We start from the raw sequence: 23,078 nt of genomic DNA, 5'->3' as shown, positions 1-23,078 counted from the left end.
CATGATTTGTAAAATTTGGCACCCCTTAAAGAATGGCATCCCGGGTAAGGACCCAGCTAGCCTGTGCCTCAATCCGGCATTTTGGTTAGTCTAAAAACCTAACAAATCAACATAATATACATTCAATTTACAAACACAAAACACACTTTAAGTGGTTAAAATGGGCTTAATTATAGCATAGCCTAGTTACTGGAATTCTTACACTAGCTTCCAAATAATCTTAAAGAGAATCACCTTATTCCTCAAAATTGGACTAATTAATACTAACATAACTGTTAATTTGTCAATTTGTCGGACAATCAAACATGCCAATCCGAAGCCATAATAAATAAGTTGGTTAATGTATGTGGTCTGTTCCATTTCAGGTACATTAGCAAATAAATAGCAGTTTAATTCATTCCAATAGGTGATTAACAATACTGCACTATGTGTAAATTTTAAAGACAAAAATGATCAAATTTATTGAAATAAGCTGGAAAGAAACCTTTACAGAAACATTTCAATAACCCAAAAATTTAGAGTCAATTTTGACAATGTTTTGAAATCCTTGCAGATATCATTTTCAAGTCTAACATATGGAGCTAACTGCCCATTATCAGTGTTCACATAATAATGCAAAACTGGCCACTTCTAATACTACATGCCATTACATATGCTGCTTGCTGAATCCAACTCTTAACATTAATCGCTGGACCTCAACTAAAAATCCTGTTTTATACTCCTATTACTGTAAATTTGACATTTAGCATTAATCAGATGAAAAGATGCAAGAAAGCACACTTACACTGCAGCAGCCAAACAAAACCACTATCAAACCTTGAGCTGTAATATATTCCAATGATCTGCAATATGCTACATAAAGGCGAACTTCGTGAGATCTAATCTTCTGTTGCTCCCCAAAATTTTATATTCATGCCTTCCTTGCTTTGGTTTCATTTACCACTGCATATAACCTCCCTCAATCATTTTTCTTATTCCTTTAAGGGCCTTAAACAGCTCAATCACATTAGCCCTAAGTTGTCTAGTGTCCACACCATGCACTCTACACATAAGATGTTCCTCACAGGGACAATCCTTAGCACTCTTAACCAGCCTAGTTTCCCTTCTTCAGATTCTCTCTAGAAGACGCAGATGTATTTTTTAAATTGAGATCTCCAAACTGAATGAAATATTCCAAATGCAGTGGCAGCTTACTAACTCTCCCTCCCCTTCCCAACAAATTTACAAACTCCACTCAGTGAGGAAGCTCTGTGTTGGTAATTTGTGTGCTACTTACCTGCAAGTTTTCTTTGACATTCACTTCTATATGGTTTCAATTCCTTCTGATGTAAGGTTTCTTCTTTTTTGCGCAATTTTTGTAAAGCTTTAAGTCTACGAGCCTCTGCTTTTGCATATGCTTCTAGATCTTCTTTGTATTGGCCATACATCTAGGGAAAAAAACAGAATGCTACAAACATTTGAATACAAATTAAAAAATAAAAAACTTGAAGGAATCTTGAACAAATCAATTTATAATTGTTAATGAAGAAATAACATTTAAAGTATATATCAGCTGTATTGATCTTATATATTTTGAAATATTAATATTACTTTAAATTTTTTTCAAAAAAAGTAAAAAAAAAAAAAAAAATCTTCCATTTCCAGTTTTAAATTTTCTCCACAACACTGTGTTCATATTATTTATTGTTTACTTCTCCAGTGGAGGAAAATATTATGGAATCTACAAAAAAGTACATTACAGAATAATTTTGACAGGAAAGAATTCTTAAAGGGATCACAGCATTGGCTCATAAAGGGGGAAATCATGTTTGTCTAATTATGCTAATGATGTTAAAACCAAGCAGATGAAAACAATTTCAACATCATATACTTTAACTTCAGTTAAACAGTTGGCATGGTCTTTCATGAACAGTTATTGTTCAAACTAGAGCCAGTTGGGATTACAAGCAAGATCCTCAGGCGGGTCCAAGGAAACTGAAAGACGGGAGAAAGAGTGTAACTATATAAACATACATCCTTCAGAGCATACTAGCGTTACAAACTGAGTCCCTCCAGGATTAGTGCTAGGGCTCCTAATTTTCTTAAACAATCTTGATGAAAGTAAATATATAGAGCATTGTCAAAATCTGCAAATAATATGAAGGTTAAGAAGGTGATAAACAATAAAAAACAGGCCATGCTACCTCAAAATAATCTGAACTGCCTAGGTGGATTAAAAAAAAAAAAAAAAATAGCAATTACAGTTCAATGCTGCTAAATATAAGGTCCTACACCTAGGAATAAGCAAAATACAAAGGGGCAGCCAGTAAGCAGATGGTACTTATTAATGGTTTACCAGTCCTTTGCATATAGGGATAAGGAGGTTATAGATTTATTACATAAGTCGGTTTTGAAACTACACTTAAAATATTGTATTCAAGTCTGGAAGATACACTTGAATAAAAAACGGGGGGGGGGGGGTACAAATTTTAGAGAATGAGGAAAGCCTCCAAAGGTGTGGTTTGCTAAGATTAGAAACTAGACATCTGGAGGAATTTGATCAAGGTATGCAAGGCTCAAGAGTAGGGGAGCCCAAAAATTGGCAAAATACCTGTAATGATGTGATCATCAAAAATGTCTTCCAAAGTAACTATTTTACTTGCAGAGCAATATATAGTGGAGCTCTATCCTGAGGGTAGTTATAATCACTCTTCAGAGTGAACCAGAGATACAGATACAAACAAACTTCCTATCTCTAAAACGACAGTCATCACAAAGATATACAGGGTGTCTCAAAAATATGGTACAAACGTTTAGGGGAGGGAGGTAACATCTAAGGAATGTGAATCGCATAGGAACCCATAACCGGAAACATCACCGTAAGTCGGTACACGGTGCTGTTCATCAGTTCGCGAGAGGGAAAATTTCTGGTTTACTCATTCAAGCAGTAGTCGCCGCACAAAGAGCATGCATCAATATACGAACTGTGAGCTGGCAGACATGCACCTAGTGTATGGATTAGCAGAGGGGCCCCCCCATACGGCACAACATCACTTCGCAATAAATGTGTAGGCAGGTATGGTCGGTGACTGCTTAGTCGGCCCATACCTGTTACCATCCCACATGAACTCTGCTAAATATTGGATCTTTCTTGAACAAGTTCTACCAGGGTTACTTGATGATGTTCCAGCAAATGTGAGATGCAACATTTGGATTCAACATGACGGGGCGCCTGCCCATTATGGAAGGTGTGTTTGTGACCATTTGAACAGGCGTTTTGGGCGTTGATGGATTGGCCATGGTGGATCCGTTGCCTGGCCCCACGCTCACCAGATTTATCGAGCCTTGATTTCTTTCTTTGGAGGGGGGCCTCAAATCTATCATGTATGAATCGCCTGTGGAGACAGAAATGGATCTCGTGGCGAGACTCATCTGCACTGCTGCTACTGTCAAAGAAACTCCAGCTGTGTTCGACCGTGTCCGCCAATCCATGTTGCGTCGGTGTCACACTTGCATCGCATCTCATGGTGGAACCTTCGAGCATCTGTTGTAACATCATGAAAAGCATCCATCTCTTACTCCATTGTTAATATTATGTCAAATAAATGTTTGCCACTAATTACTGTCTTGTGTCATTTCTGCTTCTTGTGCCTCTGCTACTACTTTCCTGTGACGTTTCCGGTTATGGGTTCCTATGTGATTCACATTCCTTTAGATGTTACCTACCTCCCCTAAACGTTTGTACCAATATTTTTGAGACACACTGTACAGAAGATCATAGTAATATTCATCCATAATGATACATGTTTCTGGATCCGATGCTCAAACCTCTTCAAAAAAGAAGATCCAATTATAAAGGTAGCTGTTGAACAAACACCAAATATTAACATATGAGCATGGGAGAAGAATGTTATCAACAACAGGTAAGGCGAAGTTCCCCAAAGCCAACAATTCTGGGTATCCACACTCTTGCTGCTTGGCCAGAAATAAGCCTCACTGGTCCATACAATACTCCAAAACCACATGTCATCCACTTCAACCTATCCAAACACTGTAAAGTTTGTACATTGTTAGAAAACACATAAATCAGATCTTGCATGAAAACCATTGCAGAAGGAACTGAAGAGCTCTGCAGGCTGTTGCCTATGGATTATCTACACTGCATGATCACTTCATTAGGACCATGAATTACTAGTTTGTTTGTTTGTTTGGTTTTTAGGAGCATTAGCAACTAAGGCCATATTGCTCCGGGGATATGCGGTGGTCATTCCCTAACCTTTCCGCATCCTCCGTATTTGGTGATCACGGGCTCGAACCCCGGTCTAATCAAGAAGCGTGTGCTACACACTGCTGCTCCTACCCACCTGGCTACGGAGGCGCCATGAATTACTAGAATACAGAACTATCACCGGCTCAAATAACTGCATGATATGGACATTGAGTCAATAAGCTGTTGTAAAGTGACAAAAGGAATGCTAGACCATTTGTGCAACAAAACTATCCACCATTCCTAGAGTGACATGCACAAAGGATTATGCTAATGAACATGTCAATCATCTCACAGATGCTCATGGAACTGAGTTGGTCAAGGCAGCTGCTTGAAGCCTTCCTCATGTTCCTCAAATCACTCTTTTACACATTCAGTGCAGTAGATGGTTGCACTAAATGGATACATTATATTTACCCTGTGGTTTCAGGATATATCCACAAGGTAAACATAATGTATTGCTGGGTGTACCTGATCTGTGAAAATGTTCATATATGCTCTGATGTTCACAGCACCCTCTAGTGGGGTCAAAGGATCAAGGCAATGCCAGGAAAACATGCCTCCACAGCATAACACTTCCTCGAGCAGCCTGTTCTATTACCACCATTACAAGATAGTACCAGTATCATGTCATTTCCTCCATATGTATGTTCATCCATCAGGCAAAAAGAAATTAATTGAAACTTATCAGATCCACATAACTTGCCTGTAGTCCTCATGCATCCATCCTTTGCATTCCTAACACACCGGTTCAGCTATATTTTCTGATTGGTATTTAAGATCAGTGATTACGTGATGGTCTCCTACACAGTTTGAATTTGGTAATACTCCAGAACATGGTGCACCCTCCAAAATGGCAGCGAGAAGAAGAAGAAGGCAGTAATTGACATGTTTATCCTCCCCCTTGCCGCTGATTTAAAACAGAGGACTCATTTTCCTATTTTAAAACAGCAGGGAGGGGAGGATAAAAACCCTAAGACTGAGGCAGTCTGGAGGTGCAGCATGTTCCAGAGTATAGCAGAGAAAAAAAAAACAAAAACCTGTTGTATTATGCTAGTAAAAGTAAAATTATGAAAATTTAAAAAAAAAAAAAAGTTAAGTCTTTACAATCTGATATCCCTCCGACTGATCATTGCAAGTACAGTAGTAGTGAATGACATGCCTAGCCTGCTATGGTTAATCTTAGTTTGAGTGTTTATCCCCACTTTTGCCACAACTTCAAACAGCGGCAAATGGAAGATAAACACCCAAGACTAATGGGTTCGTGCATAAAACAGTTTTGGGACAATATTATGGACACTGTTTTTCGCTTGAATCCGTCCCGAATTGGTGGCATAAATTAACATAACCTTCTTTAAGTAGTTCAAAACAAAAATCTATTTAAAAAAAAAAAAAAAAAAAAAAAAAAACACTATTTCTTTTGCTTGAAAAACTGTGGCTGGAGCATGGTTTCATAGAGACAAGCTAGTCAAAATGAGAGACAAACTTAACTCCATCCAGCGAAGCATGCTTTTGTCTACTCATAGAATTGGCCAGACAGTGTCCACAGCTGACATTCAAATGATCATACAAATCCAATGGTAATGTTCCATTGGATTTGTACGTCATCTATCGAGGTCTAAACTTCAGGATCAAGAATAAAATTCAAACTAAAATCCTTGAAATTGAACTGGATCTAAACAGCAACCCAAAAGCCGAAAGATTCAAGTACTACAATGAACTAATAAACATTTGGCAGACCAGATGGGATACCTCTGTAACAGGCGCCGTCACTAGAAAATCCCTTCCAGAGGTCTCGTTTACTGCAACGAAAACTGTTAAGTCCTGGATGTCACTGACCTTGGAATCCTCCTTCTTGGTCACTGAACATGGCTCCCTCAATGAGAAGCTATTTCAGCTAGGACTGTGGACTGTCTACAAGAGATAGCTGTTTCTGCAGAGAAAAGGAGAACTGGAAGCATCTCCTACTTGAATGTCTGCTGTATGAAGACATAAGAACTCTTACACAGGCAGTACCAAACATCACTGAGCATCAACCAGATTTCTTACTCCGAACACCAGAAAATCTCTCAGCGCTGCAGACTTATGCTGCACAAGTCTTCGAGCATAGAAGGCGAACCCATGCTGAGGCAAGGTGCATTAGAAATACTCATGCAGCAAACTGAAAGTCCACAGTGAAAGACTTTTTTCTTTTTTTCTTAATTATTCTTTTTTTTTTTTTTTTTTCTCGTCACATTCTGCCTGGAGTTAGTTAATCCTGTGCAGCTGTTTTTTTTTTTCCCCCAAACGCACCAAATAATCTTTTTTTTTAATTATTTTTTTTTCTGCATAATTTGCCATTTAGATATGGCCTTACTGAAATTTATCGTCTACTTATTTTTATTAATTACTCTTTTTTTAATCAATATCACTAGTTTTTTTTTATCTATCTATCGTGTTATTATTATTTTTTCTTTTTCTTATTTTACTTTTTCCTTTTATTTATTTATTATTATTTATTAGTATTTTTTTATTATTTATTTTTTCTTCGTAACCTGCACCTGACTTTTTCTTTTTCCTTTCTCTCCCTTCCCCCCCCTCTCTGGAATGAGTCCCCAAAGGATCCTGGCCCACCTTCTGGCAACACTAGGTATATCAGCTTCTCTTTTGAGACAGTACATGTTTTACTGGGACTGGCCCACCTTCCCGTAGTGTAGACAAATACCCAAAATCATCTGTCCAGGTAACTGATGCTTCTGAGTAGCCAAGCGGCCAGACACAACAACAGAACACACATATAATACACACAAACCTAGGTCACACACATCTGGCCCATTTGTAGTGATACTGTTCTTCACAGAGATACGAGGCGGAGTTGAACAGACGTTCTAGGTGCCGCCCATTACATGTACACAAGTAATCCAGCGTCAAGAGGAAGAAAAATGTGTTTTCTCAATCCATGTGTAAGTGACACGATACAATAAACGTAGATTTGCAAGAATGACATCAGGAGCAGCGCATTGATATAATCCGCAAAATGCAAGTACAGTATGCCGCGTTTCCTAATATTCTTCCATGTTGTTGCTTTTTAGAATTAGTTTCGTTGTCTCGTTGTCAGTACACGCTGTCAAAAAATCCCTATACAAGTTCTACGGACTACTTTCGAAGAACATGGCAACAATGTCCTAGCTTTTACGCCGGACAGGGTACGATTTTAAAAAAAGTTTGATAGAATAAAAAACTTTAATGTGCTACTCTCCCCATCTAAATATTTAACTGGCTTCAAGCAGGTATTACAAAATTTCTTTTTTTTTTTTTTTTTTATATATTAATAAAAGGATCCCCAAACCCCGGCCCACCGGCACTAATAAATCTAACTCTTCAAATTAAGTTGAGTTACTTTTACTCATGGGAGCCGGCAGCATTGTACAAATGCACCACCTTTGGATTTCGAAGTAATACACAATTTTTAATATTTTCATTAATTTATTGAAACATTAAAACAATAAAATTCTTTCTTTCAAAATACAAGTTTTTTTTCTCCCACCGATCACGAAACGTTGGTTCGGCAGTACACGTAAATCAGTCAAACTTGACTTAATTAAAATATTGCATGTATTCGAAAATTTAGTGAATAAAAAATTTATTCCCGCATGCACCACCTCGCAAAATATCATGCCAGCGCCCATGCTTTTACTACTTTTTGTTTGCAAAAAATCTAAACCTCATGAGTGCCGATTTTATTTTCAAACACAATGGGAACAAAAGTAGTAGTAGTAGCAGCAGTGGCATTTGATGCAAGAAAGCAAGTGTATGAGCTTATGCAGCATCAGCCAAAAAAAAAAAAAAAAAAAAAATATATATATATATATATATAATTATTCTTTTGTATTATGATGGTTCAATTCGCATTTTATTTTTAATATTCTATTATAGTAGTTTTATTTAATTTCTTTCTAGCTTTTTCTGTTGTCCCATTAGCTGTTTTAGCAATGCATGGGTACAAACAGAGTACCTATTATTATTCTTTTGTATTATCATTCTATTGTGGTTTAATTCGTCTTTGTTCATCATTAATGTCATTGTTTTTCGCCATGATGGCTAATTAAACATTGTCCGTGCCGGTGTTTTTTACCTATAGATATTATAGTTAATACATTACTGGTCTTTAAGCTAGCCTATTCTCGGTTATCTTAATTACCCGTGGCCTATACATTTAGGATTTTGCAACTTGTTGCGCATTGCTAAAGAAATTTTCATAACACTTATTCAAGAAAAACTGTAGCAATAGGCAAATTATCAATATTATTTTATAACTATATCTATAATTTATACATTTTTATACATTTTTGTATTACATCACATGGACGTCAATCCCCTACTTCATCGGGGGCTTTGAGTGGATTGACGGCCCATTCGATGTAATGCATTTTTTACTTACCCGTTTCTGTTTGCATCTATCACAGCTTTGCTATTAAATTAATTTTAAATTCCAAGGTTCTTTTTGAATTTTTTTGGGCTTATGTTTATCTTATTATCTTATTGTTTATATATGATGTAATACAAAAATGTATAAAAATGTATAAATTATAGATATAGTTATAAAATAATATTGATAATTTGCCTATTGCTACAGTTTTTCATCAATAAGTGTTATGAAAATTTCTTTAGCAATGCGCAACAAGTTGCAAAATCCTAAATGTATAGGCCACGGGTAATTAAGATAACCGAGAATAGGCTAGCTTAAAGACCAGTAACGTATTAACTATAATATCTATAGGTAAGGCCGCCGTAGCCTAGTGGTCAGGCGCGCGTGCATAAGTACACGTGCCTTGAGTGACCGGGGTTCAAGCCCGTGACTGCTGAATACGGTGCTGTTTCTTGTATTCTGCGTATCTTGTAAAAACTCCTCTGACCGTTTGGTCGTCCCGGAGTATAAACAGAAAATTTACTTATTTTATTTAAAAAACACCGGCACGGACAATGTTTAATTAGCCATCATGGCGAAAAACAATGACATTAATGATGAACAAAGACGAATTAAACCACAATAGAATGATAATACAAAAGAATAATAATAATAATATATATATATATATATATATATATCTCACACCATTCCCTCCAAATGCCTGTCCAGTTCCTCCTTAAATTTATTCAACCTATCAACTTCCACAACGACAGATGGAAGTTTGTTCCAGCAATTAACCGCCCGCTGGCCAAAGGCAAATTTCCGCACATCTAATCTACCTCTGTCTTTTCTTAATTAGAATTTATGACCCCTTAGTGTGGAAGGATCCCATCAGAATTCAGCGTGCTCAACCCATTCAAGGCCTTATATACCTCAATCAGATCACCGCGCAGGTGCCTAATCTCCAGCCACTGCAATTTGCAGAACTTAAGCCTCTCTTGGTAAGAGGATCCTTCATTCCCCTCATCAATCTTGTTGCCCTTCTCTGTACACGCTCAAGCAAATCTACATCCTTCCTAAAATGAGGCCTCAAGACCTGTACGCAGTACTCAAGGCGTGGCCTGACCATTGCCTTATACAGAGGGATAATCACCTACTTTTCCCTGCTAGCAAAATTCCTATATATCATTAACAAAACCCCATGACCTTCCCTGGCAGCCTGTCTGCATTGCTCAGAAAACTTCATATCTGACTGCACAATTATTCCCAGGTCTTTTTCATTTTCTACCACCTTAAGTGTAGTACCACACAGTTGGTACGTTTCTCTGGGGTTACTTCTACCCATATGCAGTACTTTGCATTTTTCAAGGTTAAACTTCAGTTGCCACTTCTTAGCCCATCTGCCCAAATTATCTAGATCCTGTTGCAGTAGCACACTGCCATTACTGTTATTAACAACCCTGCCAACCTTTGTATCATCTGCAAACTTCGACATTAAGCCTGATATACCTTCATCAATATCATTGATAAATATACAAAACAACAGTGGACCTAACACCGAACCCTGTGGGACTCCACTAATAACATTAGTCCAAGAAGAGCAGCATCCATTGATTACCACCCTCTGGCTTCTCCCACTTAACCATCCTTTTATCCATTGTAGCAACTTACCCTTAATACCATTCTGCTCCAATTTGTACAATAGTCTTCCATGCGCAACAGTGTCAAAAGCTTTCCTGAAATCTAAATATATGATATCAAAATTATTTTTTGCATCCAGTTCCTTTGTAACCACATCATAATATCCTATCAAATTTGTCAGACAAGACTTTCCCTTAACAAACCCATGCTGTGTCTGAATTATTGCTGCAGTCTTGTCTAGATGATCCTGCAATGGATCTTTATCCAGTGACTCCATTATTTTACCCGGAACAGAAGTTAAACTAACTAGTCTGTAATTACTCGTGTCACCCTTCGATCCCCCTTTGTGAATTGGGGATACTTTTGCACATCTCCAGTCCGTGGGAACCTCCCCTGAGTCCAAGGACGCTCTCATAATAAAGTTTTTCTTTATAAATGTGAATGGCAAGTACGTGTGCTTAATCTGCTACTAAGTGTAGCAGTATATAAACGAGGTAATCTTGAAAGACATTTCCAAGTAAACATCCCACAATTAGTAATCAGTTCCCCTTTCCACGTGAACTTAGGAATCAGAAGGTGCAAGAACTTAAAAGAACAATTTAAAAGTCAACGAACAATGTTTAAAAAATCAGACCATCGACTACTGCGCTTCTTATCAAATAACCAAAATGCTCACAATAAAAAAAAATAATAAAATAAAAAAAAAAGGCCATTTGAAGATGGTTCATTCATAACGAAAGCCTTTTTGGAACTTCTAATATATCATTTGAAGATGTCGATAATAAAGAGGACATAATTTCGGCCATTAAATCAATGCAGCTGTCAGCTAGAACTGTTTCACGGCGAATGATATCAATGGCAAGTGTTATAATTTTGCAACTGAATTCCGATCTTAATTCCTGCTCTTAATGATTACATTTACATGTATTCATTACACTAAACGAATCTACAGACATTTTTGATAAAGCTTAGTTGGGTATCTTTGTACGAATGCTTTTAGTAATTTTATTGCTAAAGAGAGAAACTTTTAAAAGCAATAACCTCGCAAGGGCACACTCAAGGTGTAGACATTTAGGCCGCCGTAGCACGTGTACTTATGCACAGGGGCGCGGGTGCATAAGTACACGTGCCTTGAGTGACAGATGGTTCAAGCCCGTGACTGCTGAATACGGTGCTGTTTCTTGTATTCTATCTATCTTGTGAACTCCTCTGATCATTTGGTCGTCCCGGAGTATAAACAGAAAATTTATTTATTTATTATTTACAGAGGCGGACTGGGTCAAAAATTCTTACCGGAGAAAACTTGTAGTGGCATCATTCTAGTGTTATGGCCAAGATCACATTGACCTCCGGGGTTTCCCGGTAAGTCTTATGGCCAATTCGCCTCTGGACATTTGTGACGCATCTAAACAGTTGTCAATGAAGCAAATGTGCCTTTGCGTAAGTTGGTCGGTATTATAATAGATGGAGGTCCAGCATTTACTGGACGCCTCCGTAGCCAGGTGGGAAGGAGCAGCAGTGCATAGCACACGCTTCTTGATTAGACCGGGATTCGAGCCCGTCACCACCGGATGCGGAAAGGTCAGGGAATGACAACTGCATGTTCCCGGAGCAATATGGCCTTAGTTGCTAATGCTCCTATAAACCAAATTACAAACAGCATTTACTGGGGCGAATAATGGGTTTTTAGCACATTGCAAGAATTATGTGCAATTCTTTCTTTTATTGCTTATCACTGTATCATTATACACTAGCATGCACTAGGCAGCAAATTAAATTTAAAAAATAATATATAAATTCCTGAATATGAACTCTGTAATGAAACTTGTAGTGAATACAGTTAATTCTATGCGAGCAAATGTGTGTTTTCAACGAATTGACTGATAAATTTGAAAGCCAATATTCGAATTTAATACTACATGCTGAAGTGAGATGGTTGAGTAAAAGTTGCAGAGTTTCAGAGATTTCCTTCCTCAAATAATTATTTTCTTGAAAGAAAACAATGAGTATTAGCAATTTCAGGTATTCACCATTTCTAAGTTCTGAAATGGCTGAAAGACCTTGCATTTCTTAATGATCTAACAGAAAAATTAATGATTTAAACTTATCATTTGGGGAAAAAAAAAACATTTTGCAAACGATAAGTTCAATTCAAAGTTTTTCTCAAAAACTTTGAATTGAACTTATCGTTTGCAACTGTGGAAGATAAACATTATGTCCAATGATTTAAAATACTTTTCAAACCAAAAGAAGTAGAACAGGACTCCAAAAGTTATTCATCTGAGAGTCATGTTCAATTCTAGTAAAACATACTGCAGAATTCAGCGTAAGGCACTCTGACTTTCGTAAAATTGTGCCAGTTGATGGCTTTATTGCGTTTCCTTTGAAAATACAGGTGTGTAAAATATTTTATATATTCCTGGAGCGATCCTGAACTAGTTATGAATGGCTTGAATGCAGAAAACGAAGCTCTTAAGATGAAAATTAAGATGCGGCAGATAAAAAGTGATGGCTTAAAAACTATGCCCACACCTGCTCTCTCTTTTGCTTCTGTGGCAAAATCTTCAACTTCTACAGAATTAGTTGATGCTTCTTTGAACGTAGTTTCTCCTGAAAACTTATCTCAGGCTACTGTACAGTCCCTTACAAAAATTTCCATTAACCAACCAGACTGCAATCCGCTAATGTTAGAACTACTTCAAGTAGAAAACCATATTTATTACTCCTAAAGGCATCTGAGAGTTCTACTCTTACTACGAGCACTGTAGTCAAAACCTTAAAGCAAGATTTGAAAGAAGTCAAAGTTAAAGCTCGCCGCCTCATTAAAAACAAAAAGTGTAATTTTAGAAACTAATTCCAGTAAAGGTTTGGACACCATCTCGTCCTCAAAAATCCTGTCTGATGTTGGAATCACTCGAGATACCTAAGAAATTGAATTCAACCCTGTTGGTATTTAACCAAGGAGGAAATACTTGATGATTTCTACTTCAAAAACCTGAAAGAATTTAATTTCACAGGTGAAGAAATCTCACAAGAGATCACTTTCCGATTTAAAATTAGCTCCAAATCAAAGAACACTTCTAGTTAGGCCTTTTGATTTTACCCCACGTATTTTTTTCAGCTATTTCTACTTTGCCGCCTTCGTAGGCAGGTGGGAAGGAGCAGCAGTGCGTAGCACACGCTTCTTTATTAGACCGGGGTTCGAGCCCGTCACCACCAAATACGGAGGATGCGGAAAGGTCAGGGAATGACCACCGCATATTCCCGGAGCAATATGACCTCAGTTGCTAATGCTCCTAAAAAACCAAATCACAATAACAAACAATTTCTACTTTAAACAGGTTATTAATTGGGTGGACTGTTCACTGATTTAAGCGTTTCATTGTTGTGTCGAAGTGGTATTGTTGTCTTGCTTTCCGACACACTTCAAGTACATGTAAATAGGAAAGACCTTCTTATGGACATTGTGGCAAATAAGGCCATATCCTTGCTAAGTTCCCCAGCAAGGATCAACCGCCTGTCTGCATTAATTGCAAGAGGCGCAAACGTGACGTTAATCATTCGGTCAGAGATATCAGCTGCATACATAAAGGCTCAAGACACAGTAAGACAACGAACAATTCCCTTCTAATATCACAGTCTTATCGAGTTCAAGCGCTTCCTAGCCAAATATCTCGACTATCAACTTAAAATTTCTGCAAGCCAATGCTCACCATTCTTCTTCTCCCATCAGCTTACTGTCCTGAATCAACCAAACCAGCCATGTACCTTTTCTAATTCCCTGGGTGAATCAAATACTATATAGACATTCTGCTGGCCACAGCCCGTATTGCTTCTTATTAGCATTGGCATTAGTAGAGGCACACGATGCAAGAAAGCAAGCTTATGCAGCATCAGCCAAAAAAAAAAAAAAAAAAAAAGGCTCGGATTTCACCCCTCCATTCGTTCCAAATACCTGTCCAGCTCAGCCTGAAATTTATTTAGGCTATCAGCTTCCACAACAAAAGATGGAAGTTTGTTCCACCAATCAACTACCCGCTGGCTAAAGGCAAACTTCCCCACATCTATCATACAACTGTCTTTCCTGAATTTATGCCCTCTCAGTGATTATTCTGAGCAAGAGGAAGAATCCTATCAGCATTGAGCATGTTGAAACATTCAAGGCTATATACACCTCAATCACATCACCTCACAGGTGCCTAGTCTCCAAACACTGTAATCTGCAAAATTTAAGCCTTTCTTCGTAAGAGCAAACCTTTGTTCCATTCACTAATCTTGTTGCCCTTCTCTGTACTCGTTCCAACAGCTCTACATCCTTCTTAAAATGAGGGCTGCAGATCTGTATACAGTATATGTGGCCTGACCATTGCCTTATACAAGGGAATAATCACATCCTTATCCCTGCTAGAAAAATTTCTGTATATCACTGACAAGACACCATGAGCTGATCTTGCAGACTGTCTGCATTGCTCAGAAAACTTCATATCTGCCTGCACAATTACCCCCAGGTCCTTTTCATTCTCTACCACTGTCAGTGTAGTACCACAGAGTTGATACGTTACTCTGGTGTTACTGCTTCCCATATGTAGTATTTTATATTTGTCAATGTTAAACTTCATTTGCCACCACTCAGCCCATCTGCTCAACTTTTCTAGATCCTGTTGCAGCAGCATACTGTCATTAACAACTCTGCCAACCTTCGTATCGCCTGCAAACTTGGACATCATGCCTGATATACCATCATCAATATCATTTATAAATACAGAAAACAACAATGGACCCAACACTGAACCCTGAAGGACTCCACTAATAACATTAGTCCACGGAGAGCAGTGACCATTGATTACCACTCTGTCTTCTCCCACTCAACCATCCCTTTATCCATAGCAGCAATTTGCCTCCAATGCCACACTGCTCCAATTTGTGTAGCAGTCTTGCATGCGTAACAGTATCAAAATCCTTTCTAAGATCCAAATATATGATATAAAAGTTATTACCTGCATCCAGTTGCTTTGTGACCACATCATAGTATCCAATCAAATCGGTCAGACAAGACTTCCCCTTAACAAACCCATGATGTAACTGAAGTCTTGTCTAGATGATCCTGCAGTGCTTCTTTAACCAGTGCCTCCATTTCCCTGGAACAGAAGTTAAACTCACAGTTCTATAATTACTTGTGTCGCCCTTTGATCGTCCTTTCTGATCACATTTGCACATCTCCAGTCCATGGGTACATCCCCTGAGTCCAAGGAAGCTCTCATAATTATGGCTAAGGGTTTGCTTACTTCCTTTGCTGCTTCCTTTAATATAACTGGATGGATCCCATCAACCCCAGGTGCCTTTCTTGTGTTTACCTGCAACAATTTTTCCTTCACTTTCCTCTCAGTTATTACAAAATCATCTAGCTCACTGCCAGAGTTTAGTTCACCTCTGGAATTCCCCTCCTTGAATAACTCCTCATGTGTGGATGTAGATGCAAAATACTCATTTAGTTTGTTAGCCACTTGAGCAGGATCATCAACAGTTGAACCATCGATATCCAGTGGAACAATCTGATTCCTCCCCTTCCTTCTAGAGTTTACATAGGTAAAGAACTCTTTTCTGTTTTTCTTTGCATCCTTTGCCAAAGATTTTTTGTAGTCTGCCTTTGCTTGCCTAACCTCCTTCGTGACTTGATTACAGACCAGCTTATATCTATCGTAGGCTTCCATGTCACCCATTAATTTATATGTATCCCATGCATTTTTCTTCTCTGCCACATGTCTCATTAGTTCATCTGACATCCATTTAGGCCTAATCCTTGAACAATATTTCTTAGTTGGTATGTAAAGCCTAATAGCTTCCAAGATAATTTCTTTGAATGCTTCCCATTTTGAAATTGCTGTTGGTAACATAATCAGTTGGTCCCACCGTATAGAAGTTAAATAGTGTCTCAGACCTCCGTAGTCGCCTTTACGAAAGCAAAAACCCTTCCCTTTACCCTTGTGGTAGTTACCTCTGAGTAAATCCCACTTCAGCACACTGTCATCTGTGCCACCTAGTGGTTCCTTTATCTGCAGATTCTTAATGCATGAAGAATCACTACTGATAATCAGATCAAGAGTATTACTCCCTCTAGTTGCCTCCCGAACATGCTGATGTAGAAAACAATCATCCAATAAATCCACAAAAGCCCTGCTAGCGTGTGAGTGACCGACCCACAAATTCCAATCAATATCCAGAAATTAAAATCCCCCATTATAAGACTCTCTGATTTACTGGCCCACTATTTCCCTATACAGTTTTTTTTTTTTTTTTTTTTATTATACTCATCAGAGGCATTAGGCCTATAACGCACTCCTGCTCTCAATTTTGATTTCCCAGTGCTTATGTCACACCAAACTGACTCGACACTGCACTGTCCAGCGACGTCGACTGGCTGTACCTCCTTGGATTTTATGTGTTTCTTAACTAATAGCATAACCCCTCCTCCCTTCCTATCCTCCCTGTACACATTGTACTCCCCAAGTTCCAGTTCTTTTTTTTTTTTTCTGTTAGCGAATTTTTCTGTTAGTTCTTTTTGTTGGCGAATCGTCTTCTGTGACCATATTGCACCTTCCAAGGTTTTTGCATTTTCTACTCTGATTCAAGCCAGAGGCAGGATTCGAACACGGGACCTTTGGGTTGCCAGGCAGGCACTTTACCCACCCGGCTAGCCCGGTCGGCCCATTTCCAATTCTGCATTCATTATATCTGTGCAAGTTATTGCGGGGTCCCTCCCATTGGATCTATTTGTCATCTATCGTGGCATCTGCTTTCGACACAAAAAAACAAATACCTTCAGAATTACTTGGTATCCAGCTAAATTTAAATGAAGATCCTAAAAAAGAGAAATCCAGATGGTTTAACGAGCTAATTAGCATCTGGCAGATCAGATGGGACACCACCGCACTTGGAGCGACGACAAGAAAATTCCTGCCTGATGTGACCTTCTTACTCTCTAAATCGGTTAAAACCTGGTGCTCTTTAACTATGCAAAGTTCCTTTCTGATAACAGGACATGGCTCTCTCAATCAAAAAAAACTCTTTCAGTTTCGCTTGCATCACGCCGATCTCTGCAGCTGCGGGTATACAGAAGATTGGAGTCACGTGCTCTTTAACCGTGCAATCTGCGACGATCTTAGGGTGAAGCTCCTAACTGACGTTCCAGATCTCTCTCCGGGGAAAGAGGAAATGCTTCTGCATAATAAGAATCATCTCTCAGCTCTTCAGAACTTTGCCTCCGAGGTGTTTGCTCGCAGAAGAAGAACCAACGCCAGATTAGCGCACCAGAACAATCCACAAAATCCAACTGTGTAAGCGGGATAATAATTTGCTTCTCTGATTTATTTTCTTCTATGGTTCATGTTTGTATAAATTGTCATTGCACTGATCCTAAAGGTCATCAGCTCCACATCTGAATTATTCTGGATACAAGAGTATTTATTGAAGACTACCCTTTTTTTTTTTTCTTTCTTTTACTATTAGTTTATTATTATTTTATTATTTTATTTATTTAGTTTTTTTTTTTATCGCAACGTGTCTTTTTTTTTTTTCGCTAATTTTTTTTTTTTTTTTTTTTTTTTTTACCAGCACCACGGGTTGTGTTTACTTTATTATTATCATTATTATTATTTTCTTTTTTTTTTTTATTATTACTATTATTATTTTTTTATTTATTTATTATTTTTTTTTATTATTATTATTTTATTTATTTATTTTATTTTATTTTCTCTCCTTCCTTTTTCCTCTGGAATGGGCCTCCGGAGGAATCTAGCCCACCTTTTGGCAACATCAGGTGAGTCAGTCTCTTTTGAGGCGTTACGTGCTCTACTGGAACTGGCCCACCTTCCCGTGGTGTGGACGAGTACCCAGAATCATCTGTCCAGGTGACTGATGCTTCTGGGTAGCCAAATGGCCAGAACATAACAACAGAACACACACACACAATACACACAAACCTACGTCACACACAATATCTGGCCATTTGTAGTGATACTGTTCTTCACAGAGACAGGAGGCGGAGTTGAACAGACGTTCTAGGTGCCGCCCATTACATATACTCATGTCCACATGTCATTATATCTGTGTGACACCACGTCTCTGATATCCCAACAATATCAGCCTTTAATGTTTTGACCAACACCTCAAATTCATTACTGACTGGCACGTAGAAACTGACCATCTCTCTATCGTCTCCCTGCTGGGATTAACCCTTCCTCTTCAACAACCTCTTCGTAATCTAATACGTTACTCTCTTAGAAACATAATATGGGATCGATTTAATCGTTCCGTTTTCTCTGATTTTCCTGAAGAAAATTTTAATTAGAAAATTTTAACCTAGAAAAATTTAATTCTCTTACCGCCGAACAATTAACACTGCAGATTCAAAACATCATCTTTACTTCCATTCAGAAATCTACGCATAAAAAAAAAAAAGCTAAAAACTAACTGCACAACCTGGTTGAACAACAAACTTTCTTCTACTCGGAAACTTGTACACAAAGCCAGGAGAAATTTTCAGCGCAAACAGAGTACTTGGCCTCAAGAAGAAGTTAACAGATTACATGAGTACAAAACTCACAAAAGAAAATATGTAAAATTGATTTATTAAAGTAAATTGCAATCCTGGCACAATTTTGTCCGTACATCTGGGAATAATAATCCTTGGGGTGTCATTTATAAAACTGCTAAAAATAAAATGATCCTAGGTAACATTTTTAACTCCATTACCTCCAATAGTATGGAAACTCTTTCATTAACAGACTCCATAAATGCCATCTTGGACCAACTGCTGCCTAATGATGATCTCACTATCGACACTTCATACCATCTATCTATTTGAGATTGTAACCAAAAATACCTTCCTTTAGAAGAAACAAGTCTATTCACTGCAAAGGAACTGACTTCAATCCTAAATAAAATTAAGTCAAACAAATGTCCTGGCGATGACCTGATTGATATATTTATCAAACATTTTTATGAACTCAGGCCCAAAGTTCTACTTAAATTATTCAACAACTGCTTAAATACTGGAACCTTTCCCAAACCATGGAAACATGCCATTCTTAAGGTTTTACATAAACCTGGTAAACCACTGGACAATGCCAGATCCTACCACCCCATAGCCTTGCTCTCTCACCTTGGAAAAGTGTTAAAGAGACTAATCGCTAATAAAATAACCACACTGCAGGGAGCTACAAACTCCACATACTCTCTTCAATACGATTTTAGGCAAGGGCTTGGGTGCTAGTTAGTTAATTAGTTTTTAGGAGCATTAGCAACTAAGGCCATATTGCTCCGGGGATATGCGGTGGTCATTCCTTGACCTTTCCGCATCCTCCGTATTTGGTGGTGACGGGCTCGAACCCCGGTCTAATCAAGAAGCGTGTGCTACGCACTGCTGCTCCTTCCCACCTGGCTGCTCCTTCCCACCTGGAGGCGCCAGGATTGGGTGCGAAGACGCCTTATTAGAACTTCACCACCAACTTCCAAGTACGTTATGGTGATCTTTATCGACTTTGAGGGCGTTTTTGATACCTTATAGTGGGAGAGCGCGCCCTCAGTAGACTTCGTTCCAATCATTGCTCTCTTCAGCTTCATAAACTTGTGGAAATTACTTTGCTAATCGCACTATCACGGTCATCACTAAAAGCACGAAGATTCACAGGTCTGTCTCCCGTGGTTGCCCCAAGGATCAATTTTGGGTCCCTTGATTTGAAATCTGGTTCTTGATGATTGGCTCCTTGGGACGACTGAATTTCAAAATGTGCAACAACTTGCATATGCAGATGACCTTGTCATTTTGGTAAATGGAAACTCAAGATCTGATTTAGAACTCTATGCCAATAAAGTACTCCTTGAACTATCGTCCTGGTCCTCTAAGAACAAATTGAAATTATCCCCAACCAAATCGAAGATTATGGGTTTTAAACACAAATTAGACTATAGCCAACACCAGTTGTAAAACCTGACAAGAAATCACTTCTACTTGTCTGAAGCACCAAATTTTTAGGAGTCATCATCGACGACCGCTTTTCCTTTACTGCACATATTCAACACCTCTCCGTCAAAGTTAAGAGTTTTACCGCAATGCTGCTCCGAATTACCAGAAGACTGGGGATTGAGCACCAAAACCTTACATCTATTTTATAATGCTGCCATAATCCCAATTACAACCTATGTTGCCAGTCCATGGTTTAGATGTACTGCACTCAAAATTGTACAAACCAAGTTATCCACTATTCAACACTGTTTTCTCCTTGGCCTACTTCACGTTTGCCAAAGAGGATCAATTCCAGCTCTACACACTCTTGCAGGCACTATACCACTTGACCTGCACATGTTGTGTTTAGAGGGCTTTGCTTTTACATCCGCAGAGGCATGTCTACGGAATTTCAGGGAATCACTGTTAACCCTCAGACTGATCCCAAAACTGAACGAACCCGATGCTGGAATTTGTTGGTCAACACCGGGCAGAATAGATGGAATTCTACCGAAAAAGGAGCATTACAAAAAAATTCGTTCCTGACGTAACTACGCTACTTCCATCATCCACCAGAAAATGGTTTCATCCTCGCTGTTTACCTCCTACAACTAACTGGACATGATTCTCTTAACGCAAAACTTTACCAATTCAGACTTTCTAATACGGTCTCCTGTCGATGTAGGCTACTGGAAGACTCATCTCACGTCCTTTTTGAATGCTCAATTTACGAGGACTCAAGAGCCAATTAAGATTTGGAACTGTTGCCTTAAGAGCCAATCTTAATTGGCTCTTAAGGCAACAGTTCCAAACTTGTCTCCTGAATATGAAGAGATACTCATATCTACCAACAATTTTTAGGCCCTTCAAACCTTCTGCAATGCTGCTTATAATCACAAGAAGACTTATAACCTCAATGTTAATTCAAGAAATCAAACTGAAAACACACCATAAATCATAATACAGCCTGCTGCCTCGTCTGTCGTCCTGATGACGTCATATACAAAATTGTTGTGGTTTTCAAGAACACGCAAAGGTTTTAACAGATGCTGCACTTTTCTAGCTCATCCTTTACCAAGACTCTCTACAACTAAATCTTTCCTCTGCTCAGTGATACCACCAACCAGTGACTTCTGATACTACTCGAGATTAACAGAACAGATTTATATCTAGAACTTGTTCCTGACTTGTAGATCTCGCTTTTGGATAACGTTACTATTGCTGTTTGACTATACACCTTTTCTCCTTGTGGACCACATTGGGCAGCACTGGATAAAGACGTGGACAAAGACATGGATAAAGACATTTAATTTTTAATTTATTTATTTACTTTATGCTATTTTCTTCATTTATTCGTCTTCTGCTGCCCTGTCTCCTGGAAATTGTGCGCGCGCTGTTGCCGGCTTGCTGGCACGGAGGTTCTTTTGAATGATTCCAAACTCGCTTTGGACATTCAGCGCGTGACTGTTGAGGCTGGTCATGGTACATGCTTAGTTGTGGCCTACCTTCCTGTGGTGTAGACGGACACTGGGCAGGCTTTCCAGGTGATCGCCTGCCTGATGACAAAACAGCCAGAAACAACTAAACAACACACACTGCACAAACATAATATTACACACATCTGGTCTTTTACAGTGCTTTCTGTAATCATCACAGTGTACAAAGGCGGAGGGCGGAACTTTCGTTCAGGTGCCGTCCCACATAAGATACTATACATGTCTACATATATAATTGTTAACCAGTTTCATATCAATAACCGCAAATTGAAATTGAAAATCATATCACTTCAGAATGATATTCATTTAAGTTGTGAATTTTCAAAAGATCAGTCTACCTTTTGAAATAATGTGTCAAAAACTCAATACCCAATTAAAAATAACTTCATGTTTCGGATGAACATATTTGTGAGAATCAGAATTTTCCAATATGCATTCATTAAGAAAGAATAACAAACCTTACGGAACAAAACTTAGATTAACTGTGTAAGATTAGTAGTTGCAACTTATACACCGAATCACCAACTTTCAGAAGAAAACCAATGCCAAAAATCTCATCGACTGTTTGCTTGTTTTTATGTCTAAAATTAAATATGTACCCGTCTCATGTGTTTATAGTAAAAATATTTTATTTTATGTAGATACTGTACATATATCCTTTTTTAAAAATTGTGACAGATCGATCTCAAAACCTTGTTTATTTTTAAATTAAGAAAGGTTGCCGGCTACTGGACAAGAGCAATGAAAGACCTCGAAGAACAAGTTGATTACATGTCAAAAATGTTTCACTGAACAAAACTGTCTGAAAAAGTAATAATAAATAAATAAAAACATGCTGGATATTGGTTATTGCAGTGATTCTTCCCATCTCAGTGTGAACATAAGAGGATTTCAGGCCAAGAAATACACCCTCATTATTTTTCAGCTCGAGCTTCTCCCCCTTCCCCAGCTCATGTGTCCTTCTTGCGCCAGAAACCAAACTTGTGCGTTCAAAGGGCAGGGAATATCACGTACAGTATTTTTGACTTTTCAAAAATAAGGGAAAAAAAAAAAAAAAAAAGATAGGATGTACTGAAGATCACAGAACAGCGACTCTGTCAGAGATGACAGCACGATACCCGATAAGTGACGAAATATATATATATTTTTATATAATATAATCCGGAAAATTTCTTAACACATCTTTTGCATATCTAGAATGTTTCGTAACACCTGGGTCGTATTTTCAGGATAAAACACCGTTTCAGAATCGGACACGTTTATATAATCTTTTTTAATTGTTTTCGTGAGTTTATTTTCAGG

At 38.2% G+C, this 23,078-nt stretch overlaps 1 protein-coding gene across 4 annotated transcripts in view; it reads right to left on the bottom strand.

Moving 5' to 3' along the window:
• LOC150089733 (chloride channel protein 2-like) overlaps nucleotides 1-23,078 on the bottom strand; it is a 564,677-nt gene that overhangs the window by 404,000 nt on the left and 137,599 nt on the right. For all 4 annotated transcript variants that reach the window (XM_090368771.1, XM_090368772.1, XM_090368774.1 and 1 more), the window contains exon 2: nucleotides 1,277-1,427. In XM_090368771.1, the coding sequence (XP_090224897.1) occupies nucleotides 1,277-1,427 (151 nt within the window). The remainder of the gene's footprint in view (nucleotides 1-1,276; nucleotides 1,428-23,078) is intronic.

Source organism: Mastigoproctus giganteus, chromosome 2, assembly GCF_048544385.1.
Source record: "Mastigoproctus giganteus isolate SK-2022 chromosome 2, ASM4854438v1, whole genome shotgun sequence".
Taxonomy (NCBI): domain Eukaryota; kingdom Metazoa; phylum Arthropoda; class Arachnida; order Uropygi; family Thelyphonidae; genus Mastigoproctus; species Mastigoproctus giganteus.
Note: the sequence above shows the minus strand (reverse complement) of the source record. Positions and strands in the feature narration are given on the sequence as shown.